This window comes from Entamoeba invadens, assembly GCF_000330505.1.
Source record: "Entamoeba invadens IP1 unplaced genomic scaffold scaff_1105074725643, whole genome shotgun sequence".
In the NCBI taxonomy this organism is placed as follows: domain Eukaryota; phylum Evosea; order Mastigamoebida; family Endamoebidae; genus Entamoeba; species Entamoeba invadens.
The window spans coordinates 577,735-591,754 of NW_004191777.1; the positions used below are offsets into that span (position 1 = coordinate 577,735).

The window sequence follows — 14,020 nt, forward strand, 5'->3', positions numbered from 1 at the left end:
GTTTGTCTTCTCTTTCGATTTGAATTAAATAGTTCTTTTATAATAAAAATACTATTTACTATACTATAATACAAAGGTATGACAAGAAGTGTGGACAAGAACAATACAAGTCATTAGCGAGTCAGTATTACAGAGAAACCCAAGGTGCTCTCATTGTGTATGACATAACGAACAGGGATTCCTTTGATTATCTTCAAGAATGGATCGATGATGTTTCGATGTATTGTCCCCAAGGTGTGAAAATAGTGTTAGTTGGGAATAAGGTTGATCTTGAGAATCAAGCGCGTGCGGTGACTTACGCTGAAGGTAAAAAGTTTGCTGATGAGGGTGGATATGACTTTTTCGAGACCTCTGCCAAATTGAATATCAAAGTAGAAGACGCTTTTCGAGGGTTGGTCACCAAGATCGTCCAGGCTGATCATTCGCACACGACAGAAGTCACCCAGAGTTCACAAGACCGAGTCAAAATAACTCAACAAAAAACACAAGAGGAAAAGAAAGGGTGTTGCTGATATCATTTTTATTGGTTTATTGGGGTTTGAAATTTTCATTTTCTAATGACAAGTTTGACTTTGGTTTGTCCGAATCTTTTTAATAGTGAATTCTAAGATTCTTCAAGAAAGGAATTGTTGTTGTTTTTTAGTCGAACACAACGAGCTTTTTTATCTCCCGATGAGTTAAAAAGTGCTAGGAATGCTGAACTTTTTCATTTGAAGTTGAATCTTTTCTATTAAAAGAAGTGAACGGAGAAGAGATGAACAAATTCTTATCAAATACATCAAATTCAATTAACAAAAAGATTCAAATTCAAAAAATGGTAAAAAAAGAAAGAAGATCAAAGAGAAGGCAAATCCGTGTCTTCTGTATAACTGGTTCCGTTTGTAGAAAAAAACATTTAAAAAATTCTCTGTAAGAAAAATGAGAGAATTACAACTCTGTAAACTGAGAAAGAGAGATGGCAAAGGTCAGTGCGGGTGGATCGCGTGCACAACAGGACACATTCATACAAAATGCCAAGAAAACTATTGTTCTTGTCGAGGAGATCAGAACGACTGAGAAGGAATTATTCAAAAAGGCAAAAAGGTGGGTTCAATCCATCCAATGTTTGTTATTGGTGGAGTGACTTTGTGGTATTAATTATAGCTTTTTTTTGACGACTAAATTTAACTTCAAATCTTTTATCTTACGCATTTTCATTATCACTTGAGAGTTGATATAACTAAGATTTTAAAATATACTAACAAACAGCTGCAGCTCATAACGGAATATCTCTTTATGAGGCTTTCAAAACAGTCAATAACAAATTTACAGACAGCGATGTGAGTAACGTCCAACGTGTCTGTGGTGCACTGTCACAGTGTGGCGACGTGATTGAGAACTTTGTGCAAATACTTGACCACCTCCAAATAGAGTTGGACAAAACCATATGTAATCCTCTTGCAGACTTGATTGAAGGAGAACTCACTCTTGCAGCTCCACACGTCGAAGCGACACCAAAAGGTGGCGCATCCCCTCCTAAATTGTCACAAACAATTGCAACCACACAACTTGCTATCAATCGATTTGAAATAGTTTCGTTGAACATCTTTTCTGATGTGTTGAAGACGTTTAGTGTCATGGACGAAGGTATGAAGACACTCAAACTCTACAAACAAAGCGGAGAACAAGTCAAAAAAGACTCTGAAAATTTGAGTGCCGCTTATGTTGAGTGTTGCAAGACCGATCCAACCCTTTACAGAAATTACTTTGGGATATCTTTGATTGATTTACTTAACGAGGAAAATCGGATGAACGTCCAAATTCCATGGGGTCTTGAAAAGGCATTGAAGTACTTATTTGACAAAGGGTTAGACAAAGAAGGACTTTTCAGACTGAGTTCTACATTAGAGAGAGTGAACTACATGAAAATAAAGTTTTTGGCAATTACTTACTCAAACGAAGATCCTTATTTAGTCGCAAATGTCGTTAAAACCTTTTTAAAAGAGATACCTGGGTGCTTGATACCCGAGAAAGCGATTTATACTTTTGAGAAGTGGGAAAGTTTGTTATTTATTGTATCTACTTGTTATGTATTAATGAAGACTCAAATACAGAGAAACTGAAAGAAATAACAAACAAAGACGGCAATATTGATCCAGAAAAAGAAGAGAAATTGTTGTCTACAATTAACATTGAGATGGTTGCGTCTATACCTATGGAGAATTATACATGTTTGAAATATATGATAGCATTATTGTACCATCTGTCGTTGAGTGAGAAGTCGAAAATGAATGCAAACACTATTGCGATATGTATTTCCCCATCAATGTTCTATTCTTATCCAAATATGCAAGGAAAAGACCTTCTGGATTTTAACATGCGAATGAACAACATCTTTGCTTTCATTTTAACACACACAAAAACCATTTTCCCTTCAGCAAAAAGATGTTTCTCACGTCGGCAGAAGAGTGTCTTTTACAAGCAAAAAGATGCAGAAGGCCAGTTATTATCATGTGCGTCATCATCTTCCCCACAATTTACTACTCCACAAAAAAGTCAACAAAAAGAAATGCGGCAGTCGACTCCAAACACTTTTGCTAAGATGCAGTCACAATTCCAAACCCAAGAACATAGTCCAGACACTTCACAGAATTCATTCATAGCGCGACACAGACAATCGACGATGCTGTCTAAACGGTCAAAACCAAATCAAGCGTTCCAAACCCCAATTCTATCATTGCGTAAAGAAAGCGAAGTCGAAGCGAGTTCCCTTGCAGATGCTCAAATCGTCCCCGAAGACAAAAGCAGTTCATCTGATACAAATGTGTTCGACAAAAAAGACGACAACATTATCAACTTCCTCTGAGGCAATTGTTAATTTTATTTTACTTCAATTTGACTGTTCTTTTCATGTTCGTTCGAGTGGACTTTTCAATAAGCCCAAAATATGAACTCAAAAAATGGAGTGAAAATTCTAATTAAAAATTAAAGCTCCTTCTTCTCGCTGTTTTTCATCATTCCAGAAATTGTCTCGTCGATGTCTTTCCACTCTTCAATGTTCATCAGCGCACTTTGGATTTTACTCATTGGGTGAATGGGGTTGTTACACAAATCAATGGTCTTCGCTCGACTTTTCACCCCCTTATTGCACCACGACTCACACCAGAGCCACTCTTGGGGAAGTGAAAGAATGGGAACTCTTCCTTGGACGTAGTTTGGTAAATCTTGGTCTAAATTGGCAAGGTTGTTGGGGTCTGGAGTCAAGTTATTGTAGATCTCTCGGTAGACCGTACCAACATCATCTCTCCTGAAATTGTCAAAATCAATAATAAAAAGTGCTGAGATGTGATAAGGTCTTCCATTCAATGCATTCTTCCAACTCTCTTGGTACCAGAACCTATAGCTCTCGGTCTCTTTGTTGAGCCACTCTCCAACACAGAACGGCGTCATTGCAATCGCGTAATTCTTCATATCATAACTCCACAACTCGAATGCGTCTGCACGTGTGACTTGATCTGAGTCCATGAAAATTATTCGGTGGATATTTTGTGGGAACATCAAATCATTAAAGAACATCTTGTACGCCCAAATTAGTCGCGTTTTGCTCACTTGTTTGAACATGAAATATGGCCAATGGAAACGGACGTAATTCAGTTTAACACCAATCTTCTCAGCGTATTCGGGCAACGTCTTTCTTCCACTTGGAGAGAGGAAGTCCTCAACAAGCCAAAACCTGAGTGGATGACTTGTTTTATGTTTCACAGAGTACATCAGAATCTTGACGGTCCTCTCATAGTCTGCACCACCTGCAATCGTGAAAATCTCAATTTGTTCGTCATTCTTCCCACCGAAGAATGACGAAAATGACGAGAATTTCGAGTTGACAGAATTCTGTGTTGGTTGTGCGACTCTTTCAGATGGAAGAAGTGGTTCTTTGAAAACTTCAAGTCTCAGTGGAGCAAATAAGAATGACGTTGTGTCGAATTTACTTTGTTTGATAACAAACTTTGAAACATCGGAGTTTTCCAGGTGTAAAGAGTATGACCCTGGTGGTGTTAAAAGTTGGAAATACCCTTCTTTACTCACAGCTCCTTGTACCGAATTGCCATAATCTCCTTTGGCTGTCAAATAGAAGTACTTCTTTTCATTTCCGTCGTATATCGAATTGGAGAAGAAACCCTCTGCTACAATGCCTCTTATTTTATATTCCACGTGCTCTGTTGTGTTCCTCAAAAACTTTATATTGTCGATGTCACATGTTGCTAATTCCAAAATCGTGTCAACGCACTGCGGCGTTTCGATCTTTAATTGGTAGTTTCTCCCTGACGGCAAGCCCTTGATTTCTAAATTCTCGTCGACTCGAACTCCGTTGCGAATGATCGGTTTTGTCAATGTTTTTGAAATGTAAAATTCAGAAGGGAAGTCACCTCCACGACCAGGTGTTTTAATAAAGTTAATATCAATGGAGACTTGATTCGGGAAGAGGTCTTCTATGATGCTCAAATACTCTGCAGCCTTTTGTGCTTCTCTCATAATTGGGTCGATAAATAATGTGACAGACAGTTTTCTTTCTCTTGCCATTTTAGATGTAACAACCATCGAATACATGTTATTAGTTGTTCTTTTGTTCTTCAAAGAATCTTTCAGTACCAAAGTGGTGGCTAGCTCCAATTTCTTTATGCCGACTTCTCGAAGAAGGTAATCATGAAGAGAATTGTACAACTTTTGGATGATCTTAATTTGTTCGTTTAAATGCTCTTTCCCCACTACCTTAATTCCATCGTACACAAAATCACAATTTTCATTGCGCACTTTTGAAGCACTGCTGTGTACCAAGTGGGCAGCTTCTTCATATCGTTTGTTCTTAAACAGTTCAATAAATTTCTGTTCATCCTTTTCATCAACCAAATTTGCTTGAATCAAATATTCATTGTTCAAATTTAAGTCACTCAATTTCTTAATCAAATTTATTTGATCAGTTTCAGTCTTTGCTTTACATACACTGATAACATGTTTCATCATTTTCAATTCTTCTTGTGACAGCGTCAAAGTGGTTTCCGTGGAGTCACCAAGACTACTCTCTTCCAACACAAGAAGCTTCTTGTCAAATGTATTGATCCAATCAAAGTGATACAACAGTTGTAAATAAATTGATCTATTCTCGTCCAGTTGTTTCGATGAGATCAAATTCTCGAGTTGTCGTAAATCCTTTTGATACACTTTCCCCATTTCCATGTAAATATTTTTCGGTGTGATGAACATACCGTTGATGAAGAAGGCACTACTGTCAAACCCGTTTTTATTCATATAAGAAACTTTGTTCTCCACTTTCTCGTCTTTCAAAATGTTCTCAAACTTCTCAGTAAATGTCGCAACTCTTCCTCTATAGAAGTTTTTAATCACATTCTCCATATCTTGTGCAGTCTTAATGTTTTGGTCTCCGAGTATTTCAACAAATCTCATCAACCCATCAGTCCCCCACTTTCTATTTACATCATAAAATGCAGTGAAGAGTAATTGCGCGCCTTGAGTTTCGGGCAATGACACGGGAACGACGCCAAAGTGGAACGGTATCATATATCGTAACATTATAGTGTTCACAATATTCAACTGTTTTAACGCCTTTTCCATACCATCATCACCAGAAAAGTCTAATGTCGCTACAAACGTGTACAAATCCTTAGCAGTGAATCGGAAAATTCTGTAAGGATTATACTGGAAGAACGACTCCAAGTTTTTAGGGTTTCTCTCGTAGATTCGATTCTCAAACGAATTCACAAAGGTGATGATGTCGCTTGGTATTTTGAACCTCATGACACCTTTGTTGTTGTAATACTGAACACTCTTTGTGTACATTTCTTGTGGAAGTTTTAAAAGCGCCAGGTCCCGTATTGCGGCATCTTCAGTGCGAAGAAGCTCAAGTAAGTCATACACACTCTTCGTACTCAATTCAAAGTCGATGTTGTTGATCGAAAGGCTTTGGTCCTGCATCATCCGCATCTCCGCAAAGTCATTCGCAATACCATCTGCATTTGTTTTCAATAAGTCGACAATTTCAAGTGGAAAATTTGCGATGATCTTCCTCAAGTTTTCTCCGACAAGTGTCGTATTGCTTTTTAATAACTTGACAACCGCGGCCCTCAACTTGTCTTGATCCCACTCCTTTAGATAGATATAGTCTTCTTTGTCTTGCACAATACCGAACTCTCTCTTGAATGACCTGTGCATCATCTCCGCAGTAAATCCAGTGAAATTCATGTTGTCGAGTGGTGTGACGATACCATCTTTTATCACTTCTGAAGTATTCATTCTATCAATCGTATGAATTTTAGAAGGCGACAAGTAGATAGCAACAGAGCCAACCTCCTTCTTTGACACTTTAGAATATGCCTCTTCAACTGTGTTTTTGATTTTGGAATCTGGAATAACAATCACAGCGTTCGGTAACGACTCATCGCTTTTAATCAAATAAAGCAGTTTACTCTCTAGTGGCGATTTTGCAGCAAAGTGTTTGTCTCCGACCAAAAGTCCATCAAGCGTCACATTCATGTTATCCGACGAAACAACAAAGAGCATTTCACTGTGAAGCGCCAATGACCTTTCCAATATATTCTTGTTAACGTACTTTGAAGCAATGGAAATGATTGTATCATATGCTGTCTGACCACTCTGCGAAAACACTTGACTGGCGATGATCTGGTCGAAAAAGTCTTTAAAGTGTGTTGGGGTCGTTTTGTGTACATATGAAATGACTTCATAAATTACAGGAACATCTTTCCATGGTGTCCGGACACTCACCTCGACCTTCGCTATTGTCCCCAAGAATAGTGCAGCGCACACAAGAAGGAACATAACTTCTGTTTCACAGTTCTTTCACTTTTTTGTGAATCTTTGGGACTCTCAATCGTCTTTAAACCATTTGAAAGTATAAATAAACTATATTTCTTTTCTATTAAAAAATAACCATTGTATAACATTTTGTCGTTTTTTTGCCATGAAAAAATGTTTTTCAAAGAACTTTAAAACATGTAGTATGGACTTGCAAACGTTTTGTGTTGAAATTCGCGACCGTATAGTTGGTAGTATAGAAGTATTGGTGTACGAAGGGTATACTGAAGTGGCCACATCGAGGGAGGGATTTCGATCTGAAAACACGGAAATAGTATTATCACAAGAGATGCGGTTTGACAACATAGAAAAGTTTGGAAGAGGAAAACACATCAGCACGACTGAAATATTTTTAACGGAAACTGTTGTAGTGTTAACATACAACAGATTGAAAGTACTAATATTCATGAAGCCCGACTCGAATATTGGATTGATCTATTCTCTCCTCCCTTCCATTTCTACCGTGTTTTCTTCAATTGATCTTTAAACGACTTTTTCATTCTTTTTCATTGCAAAATTTCATCTTTTTTCCTTTGCAATCTTAAAAAATCCAAAGGAAATGACCGACAAAGAACTCGATTCTTTAACAGAAAAACTGTTGGAAGAAGAAGACAAGCACCACCCGGAGCATCGCCTTTCAAACACCGCAAAGAGGACGTCTGCCAGTGAAAAGAAAGACACTAAAGAAGAAGAAAAAAAGAGAAAGAAAGAGACAATCAATTTTATTAAGTCATGTCAAAACCCTAGCGACTTATTCCCTTATTTCAGGTCGGAATTTGTCTTCTATGCAATTTCGCGATATGTCAGTATGAATGATAGCAGTAAGGACGGGAAAGTTATTAATGACATATGGAAGAATAACCCAAAAGGAATTCCAATGATATTGGACCACGCGTTATCCCTTGGCGGAGAGAATGCAGTGACCACGATATCCCATTTCTGTTGTTGCTCTTTATTGATCCCACCAGAAGTCCGCGACTCGTGCTTCTGCAAAATCGCGGAGTATCTGCGGAAGAATCCCGCTTACATCGCGGACCTCCGGAGATTCGGCGAGTTCAACAAGGCGTTGAGTGATCTTGTGGAGCACCCCAAGGAGTCCGACTGCTTCTTTGTATCATGTGGAGCAATAGTTCGTTGTGATATTACTCTTCTCTCTGAGTATGCTGAGTTCACTGAATTAGTGAAGAGTGTTATAGAAACCCCAACTAAAGGCAAATTAGTATTTTTAATGATGTTACTCAAGACTCCAAAAGGGGTTGAAGTATTATTAGATATATTAAAGGATGTGGGGTCAATTGGTTCAAAAATAAAGAAAGAGGAAGGCGTGGACAAAGCAATCGAGATTTTTGTCAAAGAATATGAGAAAGCCAAAACGAGTTATGACAAGTTAAAAGAAGAAAAGAAGATCGAACAAGAGGAAGATTCAAAAAGATTGGAAAAAGAAGTCATTGAGAAAGAATTTGAGAGGATTAACAAACCCAAAACGAGTGAAGAAGTCAAAAACAGCGATGAGTGTCTGATTGTGTAAGGTTCATATTTTTTCTGTTTTTTATTAATGAGAAATGGTTAAACTACTATAATTTGTATTATTTTGTTATGGTTTTTATAATGGTATATTATAATTCTTTGTATTATTCAACAAAAAGTGGAACAAACAACTATTTAAAAATAAAACAGTAAGAATAATACAATAACGATCATAAAATATTTTTTATCTATAAAAACCAATTTATCCTTTATTATATAATTTAGTTTTAAATATTATGAATTTGTTAATTGAATGTGTAAGCCAAATAAAAAAGTGTAAATAAACAAAATTATATAGTTATTGATATAGAATTACCAAAAGTAATGATACCAATGTTAAAACAGTTCCATATTGAAACTATAAAAAAAGAAAGTGGTATGATTCTAGTGATCTTAGTAGCAATAGTGAGTGTGTGTAAATCAGAGACAGTTTTTGTGAAAGCCCAAGAAGATGAGGTAACAAAACGTGTCTTACCCGGGATGATCTTTCTTCCTCTTTTCATATTAGTGACGATGTTGTTTATAATATTTAGGACTGCGTTCCAAGCGATCCGCGAAAGAAGAAAGCGCCCACTCAACTCGCAAGAGGTAGTCGAACAAATGACTTCATTTTAATTTTAGTTTAATTTTTGTTTTATATAACAAAATTACAATTTTTTAAATAAAACGGAAAAAAAGGGTTTTCAAACATTTTCCTGAAATGTGTCAGTAATTTGAGGAAATTTGGTTAAAAGACTCCAACTTGAAAAAATAGAATGAAACAGTCGGAACAAGTGGATGCTTATTGTCAAGACTTGTTTAAAATATCGCGACAATTGACTGGATTTGCGTCGAAAATATCAGAAGGCGATGATTATAGAGAAATGATGTCATATCAAGCTTTTAATACCGCGACTGAGAAAACCCTAAAACACACCACAGAGTGTTTACAAGAGATCATGACACTCCACCCGAAATTGAAAACTAAAATGACAGTGAACGAAAAGGTTCGACCAACAGATGATGACGTCGTCTCACATGTTGTCGACTTCTTGTTGGAAGTTGTTGAGCTTGAAGAGTTGGAAGGACAAATGAGAGGGAAAATCGATACATCAAAGTCAGTGACAAACAAACCACAAACGAAATTCACAGACAAACCTGATAACTTCGCAACGACATACACCCCAAAGTGTCTTAAAAAGTATCACTCGGATTATCCGGTGAACACAGTACCCCATCCGTATATCAACGAAATCAGAAATTTACAATTGAGCGAATGGCAAAAAGTGCCTTGCAACCCGCAAGCCCCACTTTCATTTGAAAACACGCCGCTGTTATTTGTACAAAATATGGACGAATTGAATCGATTAATCAAAACCCTAAACAACGTTGATCAATTTGCAGTCGATGTCGAACATCATAGCGAACATTCATATAATGGATTTGCATGTTTGATGCAAATCAGTACACGCTCTGAAGACTTTGTTGTTGATGTGATCACGTTGAGGGATTCTATTCATTTGTTGAACGAACCATTTACAAACCCTAAAATTGAGAAAGTGTTCCACGGGTGTGACTTCGATATGGTTTGGTTATCGTATAACTTTGGATTGTACGTAGTTAATAATTTTGACTCGGGACAAGCTGCTCGATGTCTTAAATTGCAACATTTTTCACTCAAATTCTTACTTGAAAAATATGTTGGTGTAGAGGCCGACAAAAAGTATCAATTAGCCGATTGGAGAATCCGTCCCCTCACGCAAGAAATGATCAATTACGCAAGAGGCGACACACATTACTTGTTGTATATTTGCGATTTGATGCGCAACGAGTGTTTGGAGCAAAATGTGTTGTATGAGGTGCAAGCCAAATCCAATGAACTGTGTTTGAGGCTGTTTAAGCCAACAATTTACAACGACGCGGCCGTCGAACGCATCGCGAAGAAGTCGTGGATCAAGAAGTCCCAATTTAAAGCGTTCAAAAAATTGTTTTTGTTGCGAGACAAAATTGCACGAGAGGAAGATGAGAGTCCGCACTCAATAATGTCACAAAGTGTTTTGAACTCCATATTGTCCGAAGTCCCAACAGACTTTGAAAAACTGAAGATGGCATGTTTACCAAAGATCCCATACTTCGTTGAAATGCACTCAATGGAGATCATTAACTTAATGAAAGAGGAAATGGCTGAGGTGAAAAAAGGAGCAGAGGAACAACTGAAGACACAAACAACAGTGAATGATAGTGTAAAATTTGTGGAGACTACACTGGAAGATGGGTATGAAAGAACAGTGATACGAAGTACAAAAGATTTCATTAGCTTGTTTGACTGATTCACTTGAGAATGGACACTAATTGACTGATTTTTGTGGGTCGAGTTGACGGACTTTTATAATAGTAAACAAATAATAAAAGAACTATAATTGGTTAGTAAAAAGTATGTACAGACGACATAACATTATACATATTTGATGAGAAGGATGAGAGCAATACCAACAAGTAAGACACAAAACGTAAAAGAAAGAGCACCACAAAGCGAATAGATAAGGCACTTTTTACTTTTTGTGTTCACCACTTCACCGTCGAAAGAAATGTCTCTTGCGCCATTACTCGCTGCACTCTCAAAAGGGTTTTCTTCGAGTCTCTCGTTCAATTGAATGTAAGAGTCTTTGCCACTTTTTGGTACTTTGGTTTCACTTTGTTCTGTCGAGTTTTGTTGAATCAGCGGGAGTTCCTCCGCGTTACCAGAAATATCGCCAGTTGGTCGCGGTGGAATCTTTTTTTCGATCCGTGAGACAAACCCAAGATAGCCAGTCACCTTTTGCGAATAGTTCAAATTTGTATCTTCTTCGATCAGTGATTCGGGAACCCGAGAGGCAATTTCTAAGTATCTGTTGAATTGGTCGAGTAGCGTTTTCAGCTTTTTCATGCGAAAGTCATAGATGGAAGAATTGTTCTGATCACTTGCTTCTATAACTTGAGTTAGTGTTATCTTTATCGAACTTTCCGTCTCTTCTAAGTTAGATAGAATTTCAAAAAGCTGCATCCACCAATGTATTCTCGACTTTCGAGTTTCAATTGTAAAACTAAAAATATAATAAAAGTACTAACATGTATCTAGTAAAATTAATTATTTGTAGAACTATGTTTATCTTATTAGATTTACTTGTTATTGTATTAATAAAACAATGTAATTGATATTATACTTTTTTTTGAAGGAAACCAAAATGAATTGATTAATTAATAAACAAAACAATGATAAAAGGTATAATAATTAATAGTAAAATACAAACAATAATTGATTGCCCTCTATTGTATTAATAAGAGCGCAAATTACACAATATAATCTGATTTTATTCCCTTTAAATTTCTTAGTATAATAAAAAAAATACTAAAAACAATAGTAAATAAACTATACAAATAGTATATGTTAGTATAAGTGGAGTCACATATTCTCTCTAAGTAAAGCCTCTGCAAGGTCATTTGTGTTATATATTTTGCATTGAAATGAATCGACGACTTTTTGGACGTGTTCATCAAAGCGGACTATCTTAGGAAGCTTCAGCTCGACTTCTTTACTACTTTCATTATTACCATCCATAGGACTTGTGTCCGTCTCGACTTCTATTACATTTGGTTGTGGTTCATAATTAGCTTGCTGTTTATCTGTAAAGTCGTCTTTCTCTTCGAGCAACTCTTCCCAGTCATTTTCTGTGTAATTCTTGTCGTTTTGCATATCACAGAATTGCATAGCGCTTTCTGCAGGGCTTTGACTCTTTGTTTCAACCCTTTTCCGTAAGAATCCGTCTCTAAAGAAAGAGTCAACCATCTCGGAGATCTCTTCGAAGTTGTTAGAACCAAGGTTGTTAATATGTTCGTGCATACATAACAGCCGTTTGTATGTCATGTTGCGACAGAGTGCGGTTTGACATTTAGTCATCGGTATCTCATTTTTCAGTTGCAAGGCATTTCCCTTAAAAAAAATTACTATTAACGAATTCAAAAATTAAAAAAAGCACTCTCCTTATACGCAATGCCTTACTTCTTTGGCTGCAATTTCTTCTTGATTCTCAAATCAGCAGCGTGTCCGCATTTTTTCTTTCTGCAAGTTGTTGCTCTGAGCGGGAGTCTCGCATAGCATCTTCTGCAAATCATTTTGTCGCAATTGTACTTCTTTGCAATCGCCTCAAGAGCTGGCTCAATTCCCATTTTACGAGTGCACTTCTCAGTTCCAGGGTTTTCTTCTTTTCAGTTTACTTAGCTCTCTATTAGTTCTTTGTATTAGTATGTATTTACTATTTATTATAATTATTATTTTTTTTATTTCTAATATGTTTTTTATAGTAAATTAATTTAAGTATCTAATTATTTGTCCCAAAAATTTAATGATCAACAATTCATTTAATTTATCAAATGTTTAAAATTGGGGCAAATAATAGCTTTGGTGTATTACATTCTCGTGTTTGTGTAAAACATTTAAATACATCAAAAATCTCAATATATTACGAAATTGTGTTGATCTGCTTTGAAATATATTTTGTGTCACTTTAATAATTATAGTAATATATAACTATAATACCTAAGTCCAACATTTGTAGTTTATTTGTCGTATTTTGTTATAATTATTACTATCCCTTTGTAACCCAAGTTTGATATTATATTTAATTGAATTTATAGAATTTGTCTTTGATAATAGTGTGCAACAAACAATTATCAAAAAGTCAAATATGATCAAATATCGATTGGGCACGAGTAACTGACAATTTCAACTTTCTGTTGCTTTCCTTTAAGAATGATTGTAGGTACCAATTTTTCGGCCGTGTTTACACAATCAAATGAATATTTCTCGTTGTTGTTGACGCAATACGTGAGCACGTTATTAATTGAATTTAAACTAATAGTAACCGAGTCACCAACCTCCACCTCCAATTTACTATTCAAACTCTCATATTTACCAAGAAAATCAACATGTACTTCACCTTTCGTATTCATAAAATATCCATCACGTCCTATCACTGGAGCTGTTGCAATACCACGACAATATCCAAACGACAAAAGAAGGTCATCCAAGAACTTTCCCTTATTTAGTACTTTCAAAGTGAATTCGCATATATTTGTATCTTCACCAAGACACACCCAAGCGATTCCATCCGACATCGACTCAACAACATTGTCAGTCACTTTGTAGTTCCCACCAGTCACTTTGACGTTTTCTAAAGTGTCAAAAGTGTTTTTAAAACAGTCCAATACATGCCAATTGACTTTGTAAAAGTCGAGTTCTTGTGCAACTTTAACTTTGTCGGAATCTTCAACTTTGAATGACTTGTTGCCAAGGAAGTCGCAGACGTAATGGAAGAGCTCTCCACTTCTAAATATATAGATTTTGTTATCTTCCATAAACTCTTCACATATCTCAAGAAGGAGAGGAGAACTTGGGACAAGCCGAGAGTTAATTGTAGTTGCCATATCCTCAAACACAATCGTAATTTCCTCAGTACTTTCCGATAGCTCTTTCGCACTTATCATGTCTTTCTCGATCTTTTTCTTCAACTCGGAATACTGCAAATTCTCCTCTTCGTCTTTGAGTCTTGTGTTGACCTCTTCGATCTCTTTCAAACACGTCTTTCCTTTTTCTCGAGGTCCTCCACTG

At 36.5% G+C, this 14,020-nt stretch overlaps 8 protein-coding genes across 8 annotated transcripts; 5 read left to right on the top strand and 3 right to left on the bottom strand.

Annotated features, from left to right (window-relative positions):
* Positions 1 to 2: 2 nt before the first annotated feature.
* EIN_083950 (Ras family protein) lies at positions 3 to 512 on the top strand (the record flags this gene model as incomplete). Its single annotated transcript, XM_004184541.1, has 2 exons — positions 3 to 4; positions 77 to 512. Coding segments are annotated over 2 exons (438 nt in total), but the record flags the coding sequence as incomplete, so codon positions are not given.
* A 443-nt stretch (positions 513 to 955) lies between these two features.
* Positions 956 to 2,845, top strand: EIN_083960 (hypothetical protein; the record flags this gene model as incomplete). Its single annotated transcript, XM_004184542.1, has 3 exons — positions 956 to 1,103; positions 1,249 to 2,040; positions 2,094 to 2,845. 3 exons carry the CDS (start codon positions 956 to 958, stop codon positions 2,843 to 2,845), a joined length of 1,692 nt encoding a protein of 563 aa, XP_004184590.1.
* Positions 2,846 to 2,964: 119 nt separating this feature from the next.
* On the bottom strand, positions 2,965 to 6,831 carry EIN_083970 (UDP-glucose glycoprotein:glucosyltransferase, putative; the record flags this gene model as incomplete). Its single annotated transcript, XM_004184543.1, has 1 exon — positions 2,965 to 6,831. The coding sequence occupies one exon, from the start codon at positions 6,829 to 6,831 to the stop codon at positions 2,965 to 2,967; it is 3,867 nt and encodes a 1,288-aa protein (XP_004184591.1).
* A 181-nt stretch (positions 6,832 to 7,012) lies between these two features.
* Positions 7,013 to 7,354, top strand: EIN_083980 (hypothetical protein; the record flags this gene model as incomplete). Its single annotated transcript, XM_004184544.1, has 1 exon — positions 7,013 to 7,354. The coding sequence occupies one exon, from the start codon at positions 7,013 to 7,015 to the stop codon at positions 7,352 to 7,354; it is 342 nt and encodes a 113-aa protein (XP_004184592.1).
* A 72-nt stretch (positions 7,355 to 7,426) lies between these two features.
* On the top strand, positions 7,427 to 8,395 carry EIN_083990 (hypothetical protein; the record flags this gene model as incomplete). The annotated part of the gene is made up of 1 exon (XM_004184545.1): positions 7,427 to 8,395. One exon carries the CDS (start codon positions 7,427 to 7,429, stop codon positions 8,393 to 8,395), a length of 969 nt encoding a protein of 322 aa, XP_004184593.1.
* A 754-nt stretch (positions 8,396 to 9,149) lies between these two features.
* Positions 9,150 to 10,703, top strand: EIN_084000 (exosome complex exonuclease RRP6, putative; the record flags this gene model as incomplete). The annotated part of the gene is made up of 1 exon (XM_004184546.1): positions 9,150 to 10,703. The coding sequence occupies one exon, from the start codon at positions 9,150 to 9,152 to the stop codon at positions 10,701 to 10,703; it is 1,554 nt and encodes a 517-aa protein (XP_004184594.1).
* A 125-nt stretch (positions 10,704 to 10,828) lies between these two features.
* EIN_084010 (hypothetical protein) lies at positions 10,829 to 11,416 on the bottom strand (the record flags this gene model as incomplete). Its single annotated transcript, XM_004184547.1, has 1 exon — positions 10,829 to 11,416. One exon carries the CDS (start codon positions 11,414 to 11,416, stop codon positions 10,829 to 10,831), a length of 588 nt encoding a protein of 195 aa, XP_004184595.1.
* Positions 11,417 to 11,815: 399 nt separating this feature from the next.
* EIN_084020 (hypothetical protein) lies at positions 11,816 to 12,310 on the bottom strand (the record flags this gene model as incomplete). Its single annotated transcript, XM_004184548.1, has 1 exon — positions 11,816 to 12,310. The coding sequence occupies one exon, from the start codon at positions 12,308 to 12,310 to the stop codon at positions 11,816 to 11,818; it is 495 nt and encodes a 164-aa protein (XP_004184596.1).
* Between the last annotated feature and the right edge of the window lie 1,710 nt (positions 12,311 to 14,020).